This window comes from Dromaius novaehollandiae, chromosome 2, assembly GCF_036370855.1.
Source record: "Dromaius novaehollandiae isolate bDroNov1 chromosome 2, bDroNov1.hap1, whole genome shotgun sequence".
NCBI lineage: Eukaryota > Metazoa > Chordata > Aves > Casuariiformes > Dromaiidae > Dromaius > Dromaius novaehollandiae.
This window is the reverse complement of record NC_088099.1, coordinates 22,780,181-22,800,045: the sequence shown is the minus strand read 5'-3', so window position 1 is coordinate 22,800,045 and position 19,865 is coordinate 22,780,181. Positions and strand designations below refer to the sequence as shown.

Genomic DNA, 19,865 nt, shown 5'->3' with positions numbered 1-19,865 from the left:
CAGCAGCAAACGCGTCCCGCCTCGGGCTCTCCCCCCCCGGGCCGCCCGCTCCGCCAGGCCGGCGCCCGAGCCCTCCGCGCCGCCAGGCCCCAGCGCGGCCCCGCGGCCTGCGCCGCCCCAGCCCTGCCCTGCCCTGCCCTGCCCTGCCCTGCCCTGCCCTGCGCGGCGAGCGGCCGCCCCGTCGCGGGGCCGCGGCCGCGCAGCCCCCGCCCGCCCGCCGCGGAGGGAGGCGCCGCCCCGCGGCCGGTAGCTCGGGGCGGGGGGGCGATGCTCGCTGTCACTTTCCCTCTCCCCCACGCGCCGCCCCCTGCCCTCCCCCGGCGCCGCGCGCTCCCCGCCGGCAGCAGGCAGGGCCGCGCCGCCGCCGCCGCCGCCGCCGCGCTCCGTCCCCGCCGCCGCCCGCATGGCCGGGCGCTGAGGGCGCCGCCGCCCCGGCCCGGCGCTGCCCGTCCCGGGCGCGGCGCCGCAGCTGCCCCGCGCTGCTCTCCGATGGTCCAGAGCGACATGTCCAAATCGCCTCCCGCCGCGGCGCAGGAGGTGCCCATGGAGCTGCTGGACAACCCCCTGCCCGCAGCGGCGGCGGCGGCGGCAGCGCAGGTACCGCGCGGCGGCGGCGGCGGCCGGGGCGGGCTCGGCGGGGGCGCTGCGGGCGGGGGGCGCTGAGCTCCCGCCGGGGGAGGTGGGGAGGGGGGCGGCCGGGCTGCCAGAAAAGTTTGACAGCTCTCCTAAAGAGCCCCCCCGCCCCCGGCCGCGCCGTCTACTTGCCCCGCGCAGGGGGTGCCCCGTGCCGCGGGCGCTTTGCAAATCGAGCCGCCCCGGGGCACCCGGAGCGTGCCGATACCAGGCTGCGCGGCCCCCCCGCGCGTTTGTCACCCGCCGCGCTTCCTTCGCGCTCCGCTGGTAACGTGCTGGGGCCGTCGGTGAGGCCGAGCCCCCCCGGGGCGGCCGGGCCGGGGAGCGCGGCCGCGGCGCGCTGCGGGCGGCGTGGGAAGTTGCGGGCGCTCGGTCCGTGCGCGCTGCCCTCGGGCGCGGGGGGCGGACGCGGAGCGGGCAGCAGGTGGGTGAGGAAGGACATCACGTTTTGGAAGGTGGTTCCTGTTTCATGTGTGAGTGTTGCGTAGTGCCCCCGAGCTCGCAGGAGGTGGCCACGCAGACTTAGGGAGCTGTTTTTAAACCCAGTAACAGGGTGGCAAAATGTGATCGTGTGCGTTTTAAATTACAAACATACTTGTTAGGACAGAGGTTTGGAATTTTTTTCCTTTTGGGGTGGCAGTTTTTGTTGCTGCTGCCGGAGCTATCTCTCATCCTTTATTTTCTCTGAAAAAAGTGGTCTGATTTCATCACAGAAGTGCTCGATGCCACAGAAAACGGTGCCAGTCTCTCCAAAGCCTCGCTAATTGGTCTTCGCTTACTGGGGACCGCGCAGAGCGGAACAGAACGCAGACGCGCTGAAGCGGAGGCTAGCTTAAGTTAAAAGGAAAAGTGTCTCTTTGGATGTGAATTTGTCTGCGGTTTCCAAGCGTAGAGCAGACCTTTCGGTAGGGCCGTATACTTTGCCAGCTTCTCCAGACACAGTGGCAAGGGAGCTAATTTCAGACCTACAAATACCCCCTTTTCTTACCTGTTTTCAGCCCTAAACACAGAACTGGCAACTGTCAGATCAGGTAGTGCGTCTCTGCTGTGGACAAATGTCAAATAGTGATCGTAAAGTTGATTCGCACCCCTCCCTTTAGCTAGAGAATCTGTCTCCAGAGAGGAAGGATAGTGTGCTAACTCCTGCGCTGTTTATGTTTCAGGTGAAGTGCTTATATTCTGTTTTATGTGATTGGTTTCTGAATGCCTACACCAAAAAAGAACCACTTCTCAAGACAGTGATAATGCAGCTTTTCAGTTCAGTGAATAATTTTCAGTTTTCTGAACCGAAGTCCATTAGGCAAAACAAGAATCTCATCCTCTGCAAACATATGTATTCTAGTTGTACATAAACCTCAGGTGTGGAGGAAATAAGATCATGGAAACAAAAGATCCTTTTGTCTGAATAATAGTGTTCAGTTAATTCCTTCGCATGTACTGCATTGAAAGACAATTATTCTGATTTGGGTTTTTGCTCCATTAACGTGATTTCCAAAAAAATCAATATTGTAAGATCTTGCTGCTTTAGAACATGCTCACAGTGAGAAAGAGAAGCTTAATGAGAATATGTGAATCATCAAGTAGATTGCCTACAGGTACTTCAGTTGTGCCCACCATTATCTTTATCTTTTTCACTAAGGTACTTGAGTATCAATCCTAGAAACATTTCATGCCAAGTAGTGCGTCAGAAAAAAAAAACACGCAAGTTTATGGAGTGATATCACTCCCGAAAGTATTCTCTCTGAAGTGCTACTTCTGGGAATTATGATTTAGCAAAATACAATTGAAGAGCCTTTGTGTACTTGTAACAAGCTTGAAGATTTCTCTTATCCAAGAATTTTACTTTTGCAAAGCAGAGAGTTTCTTTTAATCTGGCTATGCACCACGGTCAGTATATTGGCTCGTGCCTGTCCATAGATTTTGGCCAAACTGGTCATAGCTTGGCAGAGGAGTGCATATATTTAACAGTCTTTAAGAGTAATTACTTCCACAGTGTTAACAGCGTGAACTGTTTTTAGATACCCTCTGTATAGACTTTATTTCTTATTTTTAAAATACATTTTTCTAACAGGACCTGCAAAGGGAATAAAATCCCTGTAGGTGTTGATCCTGATAATTATGCCGTACTCTCCCTGGGGAGTTCTTTGCAGTAGAGGCAAGATACCTATGTGTCTTTCGGTCTTACCTAATATACTGGGGCTCCTACGTCCATACTACTGTAAAAAGCATAGCTACTCCTTTTGATCCTCGTCCAGACAGGGGTTGTGGTATACTTTGAGAGACGTCCAGGCTTATCCAGATGTACGTGTGTGTTACTTGTTAAACTGTGGAGCCACTCACAGTGTTCCTGTGTCAGTCAATGCAAAGCAGTAGTTGTAGGTGTGACTCTTTTGTAATGAACTCAGCACTTGATTTTCAGAAATGATAAAACATGCAAGCTATTGAAATGCTTCAGAGTGCTTTATGATCAGTATCTGCTTTTCTAAATCAATTGCATTTCCCTTTTTAACTCTTTATTTCCAGAACTTCTCAAATCTAGAAATTTTAATCAGAATACTCAATTTAATAATTTTAAATAACTCAGCTGCTATGCTGATTTAGTCTTAATATATTGTAACAGAGCATATTAATACTTCTCAGGGTAATTTTCGGTCCCTCTTCTTCTGTTTTCTTTCCCTCTCATTTAATCATTTTCTGATCCTGTTTCAAAGTCCCTTAGTCCCCAGAAATTATTAGATTCAGTTTCTATTTTCCTATCATATAGCTTCCTATGTTGTGTCATAGGAACAGTCATACCAAATCAAATCAGTAATTTATATGGGATATTTCAAAGGAAATATAATGAAACTTTATAACAGGCAACAATACCTTGTTCAGGAAGGAAGTATCTTATCCTAGATAAATCCTTCCCTACTCCCCATTATTATTTTTTTACTGTTCTTCTCTTGCCTCCTTGTGCATCATCTGCCAGTGCAGGTCCCAACGCCTTGACACATTTTAAATGACAGTAGTTTCCTTCTTGATTGTTTTCTTCATTTCTTTCACTTGGATTTAGGTTTCCTCTGCGTTCTGATAATATTAAGTGCTTCCTCCTTCCAAGTCGAAAGGCTTCATTGCTCCAGGAGCACTTGCTTGTGATGTGCACAGGCTTCGCTTTGCACTGAGCGCAGCTGCAGCCGCTCCGCTTGTATTGCTGAACATAAATGGGAGCCATGAAGTTAGGGACGGGTTTGTTCATTTTTCATTCTGTATAGATTATGATTGCTGTGAATTTTGGAGTAAGGTACATTTTGGTGATTCCCAAATAGTAGTTTAATTATTTAGCCCTAGCTATGACTGTTGTCCTTCCTGGATCTCCAGCTATCTTTTCAGTTGCATAGCACCTTGCCCTCACAGGCTGTCCTGCAGTAACGAGGAATAAGAAGAATAGCCAGAGATTTATTCTCAGCAGATTAATCACACTGCCCTCTGCTGCTCTATTTCAGCTAAGCAGATTTATCACAATATGGACCCTGTTTACTTATTCTCTAAACAAATATTTTGCAGTAGGGTATTTCTGAGGACTGACTTGCAAGACTAACTTGTAATTGATGGAAAAAACAAAATTTATACCCGTTGCTTACTTAAATAAAAACAATAACCATTTTTTAAGGATGTATGGAAGGTTTTACCCTTCTCTGCCAGCATCCCTAGAAGCCAGATGCGATGTGGCAGTAGCTCAGTAGCGTATTTGAATGAGGAAGAGATGAAATGGCTCTTTCTGTCATAGGGTCAGATCTCTTTTTCTGTTTGTTTAAGAAAAATATGCAAATTCATGGGGATCAGGTATGGAGGAGCAGGCACCTGGCCTACAACTGTAGTCACCGATCTTAAAAGGCTGCAAGAGGTACAGCGGGGTTTAGGCATGAGTTTTAACTCCTGCTACTATTGCTTGCCCCTGTTTTGCTGAATTGAAGACAGACATTTTCCTCACTGGCGCTGCAGGGCACATAGGTGTGCAGCAGACCTGAAACTGGGTTCCTGGGTCGCGGGGCAGGAGGGGAGCAGGCCAGCTGCCCCTTTCTTGTCTGTGGTGGGGGGACAGGACTGCCAGGCGACCTGGACCTTGTCCAAGCCCTGGGAGATGGCTTAGAAGCATAGGGACCAGTGAGGATTAGGGTATTTCTTGTAGCAGTATTGGCAAGGCTGTATCATATGCCAACAAAAGGGCATCAAAGATTTGACCCTATTACAGATTCTCAGCAGAGATAAATTTTCCATTTTTGAGGGGAGGGGAGAGGGAATAAAAAGCATCTGTCAGGTGCTTATTTTTGGATTATTTATGCAAATTTGAATAAATACATCCAATTATTTAGTTTTTTTTGGTTTGGTTGGCTTTGCTTTGGTGTAGATGGAGGATTTAAAAAGAGAACTCTGGAATGGACTTAACAGCCTCAGCAGCTTGTGTGAACACAGTGACTGTATATGGAGATCCTCCCTCTTGATAACATTTCTGAATTGAGCCCTTGTCTTTTTTAAATTGTCTCATGATAGCAAATGGTGTCTGTTGGAAGAAATCCACGTTTGGAGATCTAGTCTTCTGTGCGGTTCTTCTCTGTGGTATGGGGAATGCCGCAACTTCTTCACTGAATGTATGTCGCAGGGCTGCACCAGTGTTACCGATGGAGGGTGACTTGAAACCCCATCCAAGAGACAGGAGCAAGCCAGTAGATATTGTTATGTCCAGTGTTGCCCCATTGCCCCAGTTCTCATCTTAGAATAGAGCTATGGGGTGCTGAAAAGCTCATCACCAAGGTGTACGTCTTCCAGGCCTTACTGTGTGAAGACTTTGGGTGTATATTGCATAGGGTCAGAAGGCTAGCCACCCCTCCTTTATGAGATTATTCTGATTTATGGGGCAAAAATCAGAAATAGTCATGTCTTTTTCTGCAGCTGACCCTTTATATGCAAAGACCCCCAGGTTATTTCATTTGAGTGACAGGTTTGAGGGCTGACAATAATTTAGCAGATGCTAGAGGCTACAGCATCTGGAGGGTATTGGTTTTGGGGGTATCAGCTGGAGGGTATGGTTTATTAGTGGTGGCAAGTCTGGCCTTTTACCAGATGGGGTTCAGAAGGCTTTATCTACGGGAACACACTCAGTTACCTTCTTGTAAGAAATTGATTAAAGTAGCAAAAACTTATTTTCCTAAGAGAGTGATGGAGTTGGACCTGCATGTTCTGCATCGTCTTATGATTCTATTCTTTATCTAATGTACGTTCATTTTTAAATATCTTTCAAAGCTTTTGTATGGGAAGGAGAAAATGCTTGGTGTACTGTCTCTCATTTCTGACCTATCTAGCAATTCTGTGAGCTTTCAGGATCAATCTTTTCCTTTACTGTTAGATGTTCTTTGATCCTTATAATTGGTCGTTTGTTCATCGTTGCTGAGATCATGCAAGCTCCATTCCAGCTCTGTATTTTTATTTTCTGTTTGCTTTGTTTTCTCCAGTGACTTTCTTACATCATTATTTTTGTTTTGAGACCTGACTGTGTACTTCAGCAACTTTGATGCCTAAATCTTCTGCACCTTTGCTTTACTCTTTGAATGAGACCAGTAGGCTGGTTTTTAAGGGTTTATCTTTGTCACTAGCTTTGGTGTCAGTTTCAGTGCTGGTGCTGTCTTGTCTGTCATTAGTAAAGGTTCAGGCTCACCCTGTGTATAGTGTTTTTCTCTGCCTTGGTATAAAATATGGTGGGAGGGTTTGGTGAATAGCATTTTAAGACTTGCACTGAAGATTGGTTTCCTGGTTGTAGATAGTTGGTCATTTGAAATGCTTTGTATTTCCTTTTCCAGATGATAGTATTTTGCTGGGAGTGATTAGCCATGCCTTCTGTTTGTCATGTGTCTTAGAGGATTAAATGCTATGGATGCGTGCTTTTCCTGTGTTGAGGCAAAATCTCATAAAAATCAAAGGGTTTCATTGACCGACATTAATGTCATCTGTTTGTAGTAACTGGAGATAATTGTATATGAAACTTAATTATCAGGACACTGCTATGCATGCCTATAATATTTCATATGATTCCCATATTTTATTTCGTTACATGGACTGAATAAAGGTTCCATAATGTACTTTCAAGTCAGAGTCAGAAAGCAGAGCCTTTCTTTGCTTTGTTAAGACTCTGCTTGATGAAATTTTTTTACAAGATTACTTTGGAAGATTTTTTTTAAGGTCTCTCATCGTCTGCCAGGTATTTTAAGAAGCTGTAGAACATAAATGTATGTGTTGTTTCTTGTCTCAGGCGACTCATCCAATTTTAAAAGAACTTCACACATCTGACTAATAAACCAAGCTACGTTTTGGTCTTGTAAACACATTTATACATAATGTTACTTGTCTAAGAAGTGCTGCAGAAATCCAGTAAGAACGTCCCTGTGAGCAAAACTTCAAAAACCAGGCTTGTTTGCAGGACTGGAGCCTGCTGTATTAAAATTAGTTGGGTCAAATTATGGTTCCTCATAGGCAGCTATTCATGCTTGGTTTTGAGGTTGTCACTGTTAGAGACAGTGTATGGGGCTGCAGATGTTGGTTCCAGTTTGGTTGTTAGGCTTTTAGCTAGGGCTACTGTGTGGTATGGAAAAGACTGCCCCATGTTGCTGCTTTTACTGGCCAATGTCTGCATGTCGTGATTCAGCCCTTTATTTTTAGCTACCTAATTACAGCCAACTGCTGCACAGAACATAGATAAAACAGTTAATTTTAATATGGAAATCACAGTAACGTATTGGGTCCATTGTGAAGAAAAAAATCTCTTTTTTTCCCCCAGAATTGCAAGTAACTGGCAGATTATTTTAAGTACGAAGGTCTTGTTCTTGCATTAAGGTATTATGGAAAAATACACTCAAAGAAGCAAAATATGGTGTGACAGGATGAGTATGCATGATTCTTCACATGCTAGAGGGCCTTTCTTAACCATTATTCATTTTCTTAAACATATAAGAAGCTGTTTGTGAAATGCTTGTCTCGTGTTTAGAACAGTGTCTCAGACATCTCTGACTGTGGGAGTAAGCTTGAAAGTCAAAATAAGGGCCTAGAAAATAAATGGAACCCAGACTGTTAGCCTTTAAAATAATAAGAATAATAATATAATAAGAAGAATAGTTATCAAATCCCACTTTTCTAACATGCCAAAATAGCCCCCTTTGCTCCTCTTACGTATCAGTCTGTGCAAAAAAAGCTGTTGTGAAAGTGACTGTCCCTAATTTATGGGACAACTCTGTAGATGTAGCCTGTTGTCATGTCAAACATTTTTTGTGGCCAAAGCTAGTATTTAGCTTCTGCTCCTGAACAGTTTTTGCTTACATAAGATTAGAACTAGAATGTGTGTGCTGCTGTGCACTCACACACTCGCACACACACACGAGAACTGAAAAATCAAGGCAGGTTTCAGTCTGAGATGGATTCACACTGCGATGCTCTCTGAGATAAATGCTTTTAGTTGCTGCCACCCAGGTAGATGAGTGTGCATTTTATCTGTGCTTGTAATGCATGTATAACTGTAACACATTTTTATTCTGGTGTTGTTTTATCCTGGTAACTCTAGATACAGTCCCTTTTTTGCCTTTGTAGTAAATTTTGTTGCCTTATGAAACTGAGCACTAAGATTCTATAAATCAAATCAAAATTACAGAAACTGGATACAAATACAAAAATGTGACTGTGTAAGAGAATAATATATGTAAATTCTTGTAGTATTTCATTGGGGATTACACATTACTATACTGTACATTATTTATAAAATTGTCTAGATACTGTGCTGTCTGTGTGGATGTTTTATATTTTTGAGCTGCAATGTAAATGCTTTAAAATCTTTAGTTTTTGTGAATTATATTTTAGCATCCTTTCACAAGAATTGGAGGAAAGCTGGTCAGGATACTGGCAGATAATAATCAACTCCCACAGTACAGTCATAGTTACTTTTATGACTGTAATGTTTTATTGGTAAATTTTGATTTGTATAAGTTGTTTCATCGTAAGACCTTCAATGTCAGAGATACCTTTTGTACATTTCAGGTACCTTAATATTATACTCTACTGGATGGAGAAAGATGATTTTCCTAGAACTGTCTATTTTAACAGTAACTGGAAAATTATTCAAATATTTTAATAGTAATCATGCTTCCAATCTAATCTTTATTCTTACAAATCTGTGAAGACCATTCTATTACCAAAAAAGTTTTCCATTGTCAAAGGTCCCTTTTAAAAATGCACCCATGTAAAGTGATTGCTTATTCAGTTTGCATTTTACATCCTGTGACCTGCTGGGTTACAGTTCCAGACTCATCAAAAAGTCCTATTTTAATCCCCATGATGTGTAGCATGTTGATTTTTGTATTGTTCTGTCCTAAACAACATGTATGTGCTATCAATTCATGTCCCTTTCAGAAACTTATTACATGAATGTTTTAGTTTTGTAAAAATCATGTTAATTTGGCAAAATCTCTTTCCCATAAATCTGTATTTTGGGAGAAAATCACTACCCTTCTCGTAAGTCTTTGTTAGCTTAGTGACATAGCAGATATTAAATTATTTTGCTGAGAATCAATGTCAGGCTGAGAGATTTCTTGTTACCTGAGTCATTCTTTCTAAAATGGTATCATATTAGATTTCAGCCAGTGCTCTGATATTTCCCCAGAGTTGACATTAGCGGTGCGGATACCACTCCAGAGATTCTTCTGGTGCAGGCAAGGTGTCTGTATTCGTTGTTTTGAAAAATAATCTTGTTAGTAGTTGCAATTTGTCATCCTTCTTAATTGCCCTCAGATTGCAAAGTATCCCATCACATTTTTTGTATGTATTGCTGTATCACGTTAGAGCTACAGTATAGATTTTGAAGTCACAGTCTTAAAGACGTGTCAGCCCTAGATACTAAATGCACCTCAGAGCCTGCGCTGGAGCTTGGTCTTCCCCTTTATGGAAACGGAAGGGACTCGGGCCCGGAGCTTGGTGTGGTGCTCGGAAGATTGCCCAAAGCCAGAGAAGGACAAATTTTAGCACCCGAGCACAGTTTTATCCCAGGGTTTGCTGTATCAGGGCCAGTTTGTCATGAGGGTTGTGCTGTGACATGTTCTCAGACACGTTCTCCAGTAAGCTGTTATGAGTTTTCTCATTATGCCTAAACACAGGACCAGCAGCAGTTTATGGCCAAAGACAGCAGCAGGATGGAGATACAGAGACTTGCAAATCGAGAAGGGAATACTGGACAAATACTATAATGCATTAGTGTAATATTTTGAGGTATCAGCACACTGGTACCTTATTATCCAGCGGGTTTTTTGTTTAAGGCAAACAGCGAGCTTTCTGCAAAGAAGGCTGTATTCTTGGGAGAAGGGTTGCAAGATAGTATGCAGGAGGATATGAAATAACTCATTTGAAAATCGAGCACGTAGGTGATGGAGGCTCGTGTTTGTTTTTCTGCCTGAGTGCTGGGGGAGTTTGGGAGCTGGGTGCTGAACGTGAGATGGGAGCTGAGCCTGGGTGCGGGCCGAGGGAGGCCTTGGGAGGGAAGACAAAGGCCCTGCTTGTTGCAGGGGACTGTGGGAGGTATTTACAGATGGGAGACGTGATCAGGAGAGATGGATTAGTAAAATGACCTTTATATCAGCATGATGAGTGAGAAAAGATTGCATTTATCAATCTTGAGGAAAATAATGTTTGAAGTAATCAAGACACGATTTTGGTATAAGCTTAGATGAATTTAAGCAATGTAACTAGATATGATGACGTGTATCTTAATGAAGTTATGCAGGCACAATCTGCAAGACTCTGCTTTACCTGGGAGGGAGGCTCTGGAAAGGTGTCTGAGACAGTGTCGTGGTGTGGTCTACAGTTTGGTTTACTGGTGGTCTGTGTTCAGCTTTTTAATTTTTTTTTAGCCATTTAATATGTTTTGAAAATACACTTTAATCACTGTTACTTCAGCCAACCGTTACTTTCTCCTCGTGGTTTCCTAATAAAAACCTTGCTTTTTTGTTCCTCCATTTTCCAGTTATATGTTTTACTCCTTTTCTGTTTGTTCTGCTGCTTTTACATATTTCCACTTTCTTTTTCTTTTTTTTTTTTTTTTTGATTATATAGTCTTCCTGTGTCATAGGACTGTATCTGAATCAACTTTGTCTCCTCTTACTGTTTAGTTTTCCCTCAGTTGACTTGGCTTATAGCTGTGATGTAGTGGAGGCTTCTCCAGTATCTCCTACGTATTTAAACTAGCTACAAAGCAAACTGTACCTTTTAATCATTTTGACTTGTGTGAATAATAATACAACAATTCAAGTCTATAAATGCTTCCCCGAACCTGAATGTGAAAAAGTAAACATTCAGGGCTCAACTGATCCAACCTACTTGTGTAAGTGAGCACTTACACAATAGTCCCATCAGTTACTTACTTGAACATGTGCCCATTAAATGGCAGAAATGTTTGAATCTGATCATCTAGCAGACCGTGGTACATCAAGGATGTTTGTAGTGGAAGCTTTGGTGTTACATAAACTAATGCTGTTCCTCTACTCATTTTTTTACAGTCTTACGGTAAAGGGGCAAGAAGAAAAAACCGATTTAAAGGATCAGATGGGAGTACATCTTCTGACACTACCTCTAATAGTTTCGTACGTCAGGTATGTTTTTCAGTTTTTAAAAGGCTGGCAAACTTGCTGATGTTGACTTTCAGATTTTTTTTTTATAAGTCACCAGAACAAAGTGTGATACTGTAGCCTGAGAAATAGCAGAAGTCTCTGCTGCAGAATGAAAAGTATTTGGCTGATACTGTTTTCATCTTGGCGGAAAAATACTTTTTCATTTCTTACTCTTTTCCATGGATAGCAGTTCTCATTGTTTTCCCTGCTGCAATGCCATCAGGTGATTAAAGCCAGAGGAGGAGGTGGAGTCTGATGGAGAGCCTGAAGGACGGGGCAGCACTTGGGAGGAAGCATCAAAACCCGACCAGCCCGTGGGGATTTCCTGCATAAAATAGCGCCGCGCGAGGCAGGGTGGACTTAGATGCTGCCTCCCACATCCTCGTGTTATTTTAAGACATGGGTTGGAGGGGAAATCCCCGGCAGCATTTGTCCCCATCACCCTGATGCCGAAAGGACGGCAGGGGATCGGGCCGTGCCCATCGGTTTCCCAGGGGCCACGCGGCTCCGCGCATGCCCAGGGCGCTGCCGCCCCGAGGGGCGACCCAAGGGAGGGCAGGGACAGGAGCCTCCGGGGATCCCAGACCCCTGGGTGGTTGGAGGTGGCTTGATTTGGCCGATGGAGGTGATGAACGGCGCGGGGAGGGGTGGCCGGAGCCTGGTGCACTCTGTGGCTGCAGGACGGTGCTGCCGAAGCTGGGCTTTAGCGGGAGGAAAATGCGTTTCCAAGAGCTCGTGGTTGAGAGCACGACTCCCAAAACGTGAAGAGTGCGTAGAGCAATGCAGCGACTGCGTGTGTCGGCAGAAGCTTAAACTAAGTTCTTCATGTCCTGCTGATTTAAGTTGTGGTTTTGTGAGTGTAGAATTTGTCATCTTTTTCTGAGGTGTTCTGTGGGGGGGGGGGTTGCCTTTTTTTTTTCAGAGTTTGTTTTGTTTTTTAGGCAAGGAGGCATCAGATTTCCTTCTCTACCTGCTTGTCTTGCTTGTTTCTCAGTTGCAAAACATTTAATGAATCCATTGCTGTTATATTAATTGTATCACTACATGATTTTCTGTTTGTAAAATTTTTTCTGCTTAATCTTGCTGTGATCATGTTAGCGGGTTTTGGTTAATCCGTAGATTTGATAACGGTGGGTCCCTGTTGTATGTCAGTGAGTGCTTGGCGTAGGTGTAAAGTGTTAATTGATCATGGGAGTTTATCAATCAGTGGCAGTAAAGAACAGGAAGGTGGAATATCTTGTTTGTGATGCTTTGTCCTGTTTAAAAATACGCTGAGAAAAAGAAGTCAAAGTACAGCCCTGTGTGTTTAGGGGTGGCAACGTGATCTCTCAGTTGAAAGGAACCATTGTAAAGAAATCTGTGTCGCTGTTTTCCTTAGCTTCCCATGGAAGTTGAGTTCAGCTTGGAACAGTTTTAGCAGAGTATATGTGTTTATTTTACACCAGCTGCACGCTGTTCTTTGCCTTTCTCATTTGCCTAAATGAGATCTAACCCTCAACCTGCAAACATGTGAGATAGCAGTAATTTTGGCTGCTGGTTTCCCAGCCCTGACAGCTGAGCCAAAGCCCTCCAGATATACAACATTAATCTTTGTTAGCTCCACATGTCAGAATAAACTATAAGCTTGTCTTAAGGATCTCTGCTTGATGCTGTGGGGGGAGCAGAGCAAAGAAGATATAGGAAGGGGCGGGAATAATCAAGCATATAGATGTTGAGCTGGACTTACCTAGTCAATGGAGATCTAGTTGACTCTCTATATTGTGGAGCATTATTCATCAAATCCTCAAAACAGACGTAAGAGCAGAGTAGGTGAACTGCAGTCTAAAAGTGTCTATATCTTTCCCTTGGCTATAAAGGGAGTAGAGAGCATGACTAGCTCAGGTATAGATTTGTAGAGTGGGGTTTTATATATTTAACTGGGGTAAATCCAAGTTTAGGAGGTATACAAGTGATATGACACAAATGACTGAAAGGTGAAATGTGCTTCAGTGAAAAATCAGAGATTTAGTAGATTGCTATAGCTATCAAGCAAACTCAGTTTTAAAATGTTACTGTCACTGAAGATGTATGATGAAGCAATGTTAATGGATAGATACATGTTATATAGCATTGTTGAAAAAAACCCCCACAAAACATGCCTAGTAAGTAATGTACAGGAAGAGCAGTTTGAGTTGTAGCAGATGTGTGGATATATGGGAGAAGTGTGTCTTCCCAGTTATTCCTACCAGGTTTATTTTAGAAGTTATGGCTTGCGTCTTCAGTGCGCAGTCCTGCTTTGGTTCTGCTGTGCAGACAGCTTGGTCTTCACCTGTACTAGTGAAGAATTGCCAGTCTCATGACCAGGATGCTAGATGCCCCGGACGTTAAATAGAATAGAGGCACTTGTTTTCTGCTAGCTAAGCTTGTTTGTCCATCCTAGACTCTTGTAGCTCAGTGCTGTGTATGACCTATTTCTGTACCTGGATCTGTCTTGGAAGACTTTTTAATATGGTAAAAATGATCATAATTGTTCTGTTATAACCATTTTTTTGCAGGAGAAGTGAGACCAGGAATTTGGTGTTTGTCCTGGGATGGGTGAATAGACAAATTAAGAATGCTACAGAAAAGCACAGTGGACAGATGAATCCGAAACCAGTAGAATCAGTGATGTACTCATTTATTTTATTTATTTTTTTACTGATTCCTTAAAACTGGGAAGCTGTCCTTAAACTGAGAGAGCTGAGAAAGGCATATAGATTCTTTGTTGTAAGCGTTAATGGAAAGTGAAATTTTCCTAACAGGGAAGTATATTGGTGCTGGATCAGAGAAGACAAGTATATCTAGTCCTGAAGAAAAGTTATGTATGTGTAAGGCAATGAAGATACTGTGTAAGAGCCAGTTAACTTGCTGCATATAGAATTCAGTCATTTGAATGAATGACACAGAGCCACTGGCCAGTGAAATCAAAGCTGCTGCTGCAGGGGACAGGGAGTAGGTATTTATTACTTACATTGACAAAGCTTTTATTGCATCTGCATCTTACTATTTCCGTAAGGACATATGCACTTCTGGCTTCAATATGTATCTGGCAAGTTTCCTGCAATGCATACTGAATGCTTCAGTAGTAAAAATAATGCCAACTTAGTTTTCTTTGAATGAAAGATGACAAAGTAACATTTCATTCAAATTGCTTGAAAATGCCTGCTGTTGTATAAGGGTGATGAAATTTGCGGTAACAGCCCTGTGCAGAATGATCTTTCCTATTTAAATCTGTTTTTCAGAATGCTGAAGTAAAGCACAGCGATAGTATTGTTGTTAGCATGTACAGAAGAAGCGTTAAACTGAAGCAAGAATAATTTTGTGGATGTGAAATACAACTTAAAAAAGGGTTCTTTTCAAGCCAACTGAACCTCATTTGTACTGTGTATGTTATCTCTTGATAGAGATTTTTATTTCTATTACTTGGGGAACTGTACAACTTTAAGGTCGTAGCAGAGTGTTTTGGATCATTTTCTAATCTGCTAGTATTAGCAGAATTGTTTGTTCAGTTTTGTCTGCAGGATATTATTGATGATTTTGGGGGGCGTAAAAAAAATTACACCTTTGCCTTCCTTTTACTTGCTAGCAGTTACTACTTGATTTTCAGTAGCAGGTGAAGGAAGAATTTTTTTCATGTCATGTTGTGAATTTGTATTGACAATTAAGCAATATATTTGGAAAGCTGAAGCCCCATTGCACACATTCTTTAATCAGCTCCTAACTGACTTTAATCGTTGTCTTTAGGGAGCTAGAGAACATTGTGTGATATGGTTTTCATCATCTTTGCTGAGCTCTGGAGTGATAAGCAGCTTGTTTTGAGGGTTAGCTATGAAAGACTTTGAACTGGATCAGATCTGTACTTGCTGCCATTTTGACTGACGCATGATAATGATTTTGTTCCCAAGGGTTTTTCAAAATATGGATCAGACAAAATATTTTGCAGGCAACGCTATGGCACTTCCCAGCAACATTATTTTAAGTGAATTGCATGTTCTGGTAGCATTACATATTTTGTGGTTGCACTTCTGGACCTGTCTTTGTTGAGGTTTTATTTTAAATCCTAATGATTAATCACAGAGGCAGTCTAAGTTGTTGGGATTTCTATGTATTGCAAAGACAGATTAAATTGTGAAACAGTCTGTAGACTATGAACTTTCTTCCTGATATATTTAAGGTTTTATAAATCTGATTTTTTTTTTGCCTTTAAATATTGGCTCAATGCCTGTTACACTGTGTTCACTCCAAAACACAGCTATAAATAATTATGTAGGGAATTCATTATTCTTCTAGTTTCCTTTAAGGACACTTGCCTAATTGTGTAATTACCTACTGAATTTTATGAATGGTGAAACTAAGATTTGCACTGAAAGTATTTTAAAATATTGACTTAGGTCTTTTCATAAACATGCCTCCTAATCTTGAGCCCACCAGAGAACCACGTAATGCCAGATATTAATTCTTGTTCTTTTAATTGGTTTTTCACATATGTGACTTTCCTATATCCGATTTCCCTTTTCATGAAGGGATGAACTTCTGTTCTAGATTTTACCTACAGTCTCTCTGTAAGTCAGTCCGTTTACGTGCTGTGCCATTGTAGAGTGGGCACAAATGCTAGCTTTGGTTTTAATGCCCAGTACTGACAATCTTACACTGATAAACTGCTCATGCTTTCTCTGTTAAGACTATTACTGCTTCTTGAAGACTATGTGTGAACAAGATTGTGGATAGCCAGAAAAATCTAAGTTAAAAGGAAAAAGAAAAGCACTCTTTCAGATTAATGCACTCTTTGTGTGCCTCTAATTACAAGATGTGCTTGGTTTGTAGAGAGAGAAGGAGTTTTTCATTCTTGCCAATGCCTTTAGCTTTTACGTGTAGCAAAATGATGTATGTCAGTAATATTTAGAGGTATTGTGCAAAGAATACAAAGTTCACAAGAGAAGGATGGATGAAACAGCTAGGGAAGTAGAGGGATTCATAAGAACACGTCAGTTCAGTTATTGATGTGGAGTAAGCTCCGTTACTGGCTGATATCATCTCAATTCCTCAGTCATGTGATAAAAACTAAGTAAAGGAGTGTAGGAGGAGGAAAGATATTTTAAAAAGGCGGGGATTAGAAATGTGTGGCTGCGGGAAGGAAGTGGGGAGGGAGGAGAAAGGGACTTTCCCTTTTGGCGGCCAATTGCTGTTAAGCCAATTGTGAAACTGCACTTCTAGGCCCCCTGGACATGGGAAAATCACATTAGGCTCATTGGGCTATATGTTTCCTCGTCTGTAGTAAGGGTTTGAAAAGTCTCCTTTTTTGGCCTGGAGAGAATAGAACAGATGCCCCTATAAAGCATGGGATTTTGGCATGCATGACTGGAGGGGAGATGGCTGAGAAAAAACCCAGTGGAAAGGAAGTTCATTTGCGGACTTCAATTCTTTCATGGGCCCTTTTTGCCTCAAATGGTTTCTAAGAATAGAAATCAAAATGCTGCCATGTGTTTTAAAAAAACCCTCAAACCAAAGCAAACAGGCAAAGCATCATAAAACTGTTCTTATACATCCTTTTAGTCTTTTCATACTTCTCATAACAGGGTGTGAGAACATTACAGGGAGGAACAACTAAAAATAATCCATTATTAAAACTGCAGGATAGGAGTCCTGCGTATGGCCTTCAGTGGGCAGGCATGTGTGGTGTTACTTTGCAGACATCAGCTTTGCGACTTTGCTGAATGTGTGGTTGGAGACTCCTCCATCCTGATGCACAGTGTAGGGAATAAGCAGAAAGGCTTGAGCAGAGCTGTGTTTTTAGGCTTTATCTTTGGCCAAATATATCTTCAGGACTGGTGATTGCTCTCTGGCAGTCTCTCTCTTGCAGTTTTATTTGAAGCACTGTGTGTTTTGCATGCAGTACGCCTAGCAAAGACGTGGGAGAGCTGCTTCAGAGCTGATCTGAGAACCTCCTTGCCCGTATTTGTTGGTCTTTCAGATGGGGTACAGCAGGAGTTGTGAGAAAAAACTACAGAGTTGTAAACAGTTAAGATCAAAATAAGGAATAGGATTGAATGAGAATCAAGTGTTTTGTTTTATTTTGTCCCCTGCTTCTCCCAGGAAATTCACTGCGGTTTCTGGTTCTCAATGTACGGCATTGTCTTACTCAAAATAATAATTTTGAGTGTTGTGGCTGTATGTAAAGATCTATTATATGCTATCATAGATGTATTCAAGTGTATTAAGCACAGACATACAAAGTGTCTGCAATGAGAAGAGACTTCTGCACATATTTAATTATAGCTAATGTAGAAACTGTCAAAAATACTTTATGAAGAGAAGTAAGGTGTTTTGACAACTTCTTCTTAAAGGCCTATTTAATTGGAGTGGATTTGTTTTATTTTTTGAAATTTTTTTATGGAGCAGGCTATTGTTAAAAGAAGTTTTTTCCAAGGCCTTAATATGTGTTTTTTGGAGAAATAAAATATTTCAGGTCACTTGCAAGTTCAGTTTATACTTATGCATAAATACACCGTAAATGTAACTGCTGACTTACTTCCTTTTACAGAAGTGGAAATCTGAAATTATTTTTCTCCTTATAAATGTTGCATTGATTTTCAGGGCTTGCATTTATGCTGTATGGTTTTGATTGGGAATGAATGTCTAACACAAGGGAATAGTTTGGTCCTCTTTAGAGCAAATGTCATCTTACACTCCAAAATACAAGCAGTTTTAAGGAAAAATAAGACCAGTTGGCTGTCTTGCAGCAGGCTGATTCAGTTTTGCTTCTGCAGGGAGTCTAGCCATTTCTGATTGCTGACAGGGGTCAGGGAAAAAAAGGAAGGCACTTTGCAGTTAGCCAGAGGGGTCTGTTAAATGTTTTGTGTTTCAGAATACCCCATCAGTACATTCCTGTTCAAATTCAGGACTGTTTGGTTTTATACATCACTAAGTAAATACATTAAAACATATACAAGTGTCGTTTCTATCCAATTAGTCATGAAGTTGCCAGTTTTATAGGCGGGTGCAGCAGAGAGCTGTCTTCTCTTGGGATTTTTATTTAGACAGTACTTCCTGCACTGATTATATGTTTCTGAAGATGAGAGTGTTGCTTTTGCCTCTGATCTCGCTCAGATTTGTTTTTGGTGGATTCTCAGGTTCATTGAAAAGCTTCATGCTCCACTACTTCTAAAATTAATTGTAAATCTAACACATTTACAATAAAACTTTTTTCAAGGCATTGAATTGCAGAGTGACATCCATGTGTGCCCAGTTAGGGCTCAAATTTTCACTGACAGTCATGCATTATTTTAGTTGCCAAATATGATTGGTTTGAGAAATTGTAGGATCTGAAACAGTCCTAGGTATATGAAAGACTGGAAGAGTTTTCCTTAAAATCTGGTAATGTGAAAGATCTGAATTTTCCTCTCTGCAAAAGGAAGTCATTAGTAATACTTTACAGATGCATAGCATCAATTATAAGCTTCACGTAAACCTGTAGTCACTGTATATGATAAATAATTTTCATCAGATGCTTTACCATAGGGTAGTCAAGTCTTGGGTAGAAAAGCGAACTGGTTCTTATAATGAGCTGGGAGCTGAAAGGGAGAAGTTGGAGGAGGTGAAAGGAGAAGAAATATATCTATATATGCTTTTTATATCTTTCCTCATATTGCCTCCAGCGGTATTTTTGAGTTTTCAGTTGTTTTTTTAAATCGGACCAAAAAATACTTTCTAAATCTGAGAAGTCTGTTACAGGACGAAGACTAAACCTGGTCCTGTGCCAAATGGGCTTGAGACACTTTCTGGGTTAGAAATACAGCTTTAAGCCACAGTGGATCAGGTGGCTCTGAGGTCTGTATAGCAGATGCTGCTTTTGGAGGGGTTGAGCTAGAGGCAGACACCATTATTCCTCTAGAAACAGTGAAGCATGGCTAGCCTGGTTTATTCTTTCTACAAACCATTAAAGTTATGGTATGTATTCAGTATTCTTCCCTGACTAATTTTCTTAAAATATCTTATTGCATGCATAGATCTCTGGAAAATAAACCATTCCTTGTCCACCATCCTTGACCTTATTTACTTTTTAGGAGTTCTTTTGAAACAGTATACATGTCAAGGGAATGTTTGGTTATAATGAAAAAAGATTAAAGATTTTTCCACACTTGTCCTTGAAATAGCTGTAGAGGAAATTGTCGGAGTTATAAAAGAGTATAATCAAAAGTCGGTCAGTTTTACACATCTCTTCCCAACATTTGCTACAGCTTATCCATCATCTGCCTTCTATGCTGAAATGAAAATAAGATGTTTTCCTAAAATGCTTGCATTGTTAAAATAACATGCTAGAATAAAATGTTGAAATAAAATTTCCCATGATGTTTGCTCAAACTCCATCAGCAGTTTGGTGAGGATATCAAAGGGTGAAATTTGCAAAATCTTTCTGTTCCTGTTATTGTCTGAGATAAGGGAACAGCATTTGAAACATTGTTACACAAATGACAAAGAAAATAAGCATATTAATAGATTTGACCAACTGTTTGACCATACTGTTAGTGTATTTTGAGA

The 19,865-nt window shown here is 41.7% G+C and overlaps 1 protein-coding gene across 2 annotated transcripts in view; it reads left to right on the top strand.

Annotated features, from left to right (window-relative positions):
- The first annotated feature begins 241 nt into the window (after positions 1-241).
- Positions 242-19,865, top strand: part of CACNB2 (calcium voltage-gated channel auxiliary subunit beta 2) — a 256,512-nt gene continuing 236,888 nt past the window's right edge. Inside the window, exons 1-2 of one of the 2 annotated variants that reach the window (XM_064505961.1) lie at positions 242-597; positions 11,199-11,291. In XM_064505961.1, the coding sequence (XP_064362031.1) occupies positions 268-597; positions 11,199-11,291 (423 nt within the window). In that variant the 5' untranslated portion in view covers positions 242-267. The remainder of the gene's footprint in view (positions 598-11,198; positions 11,292-19,865) is intronic. The other variant, XM_064505960.1, reaches the window with a different exon arrangement.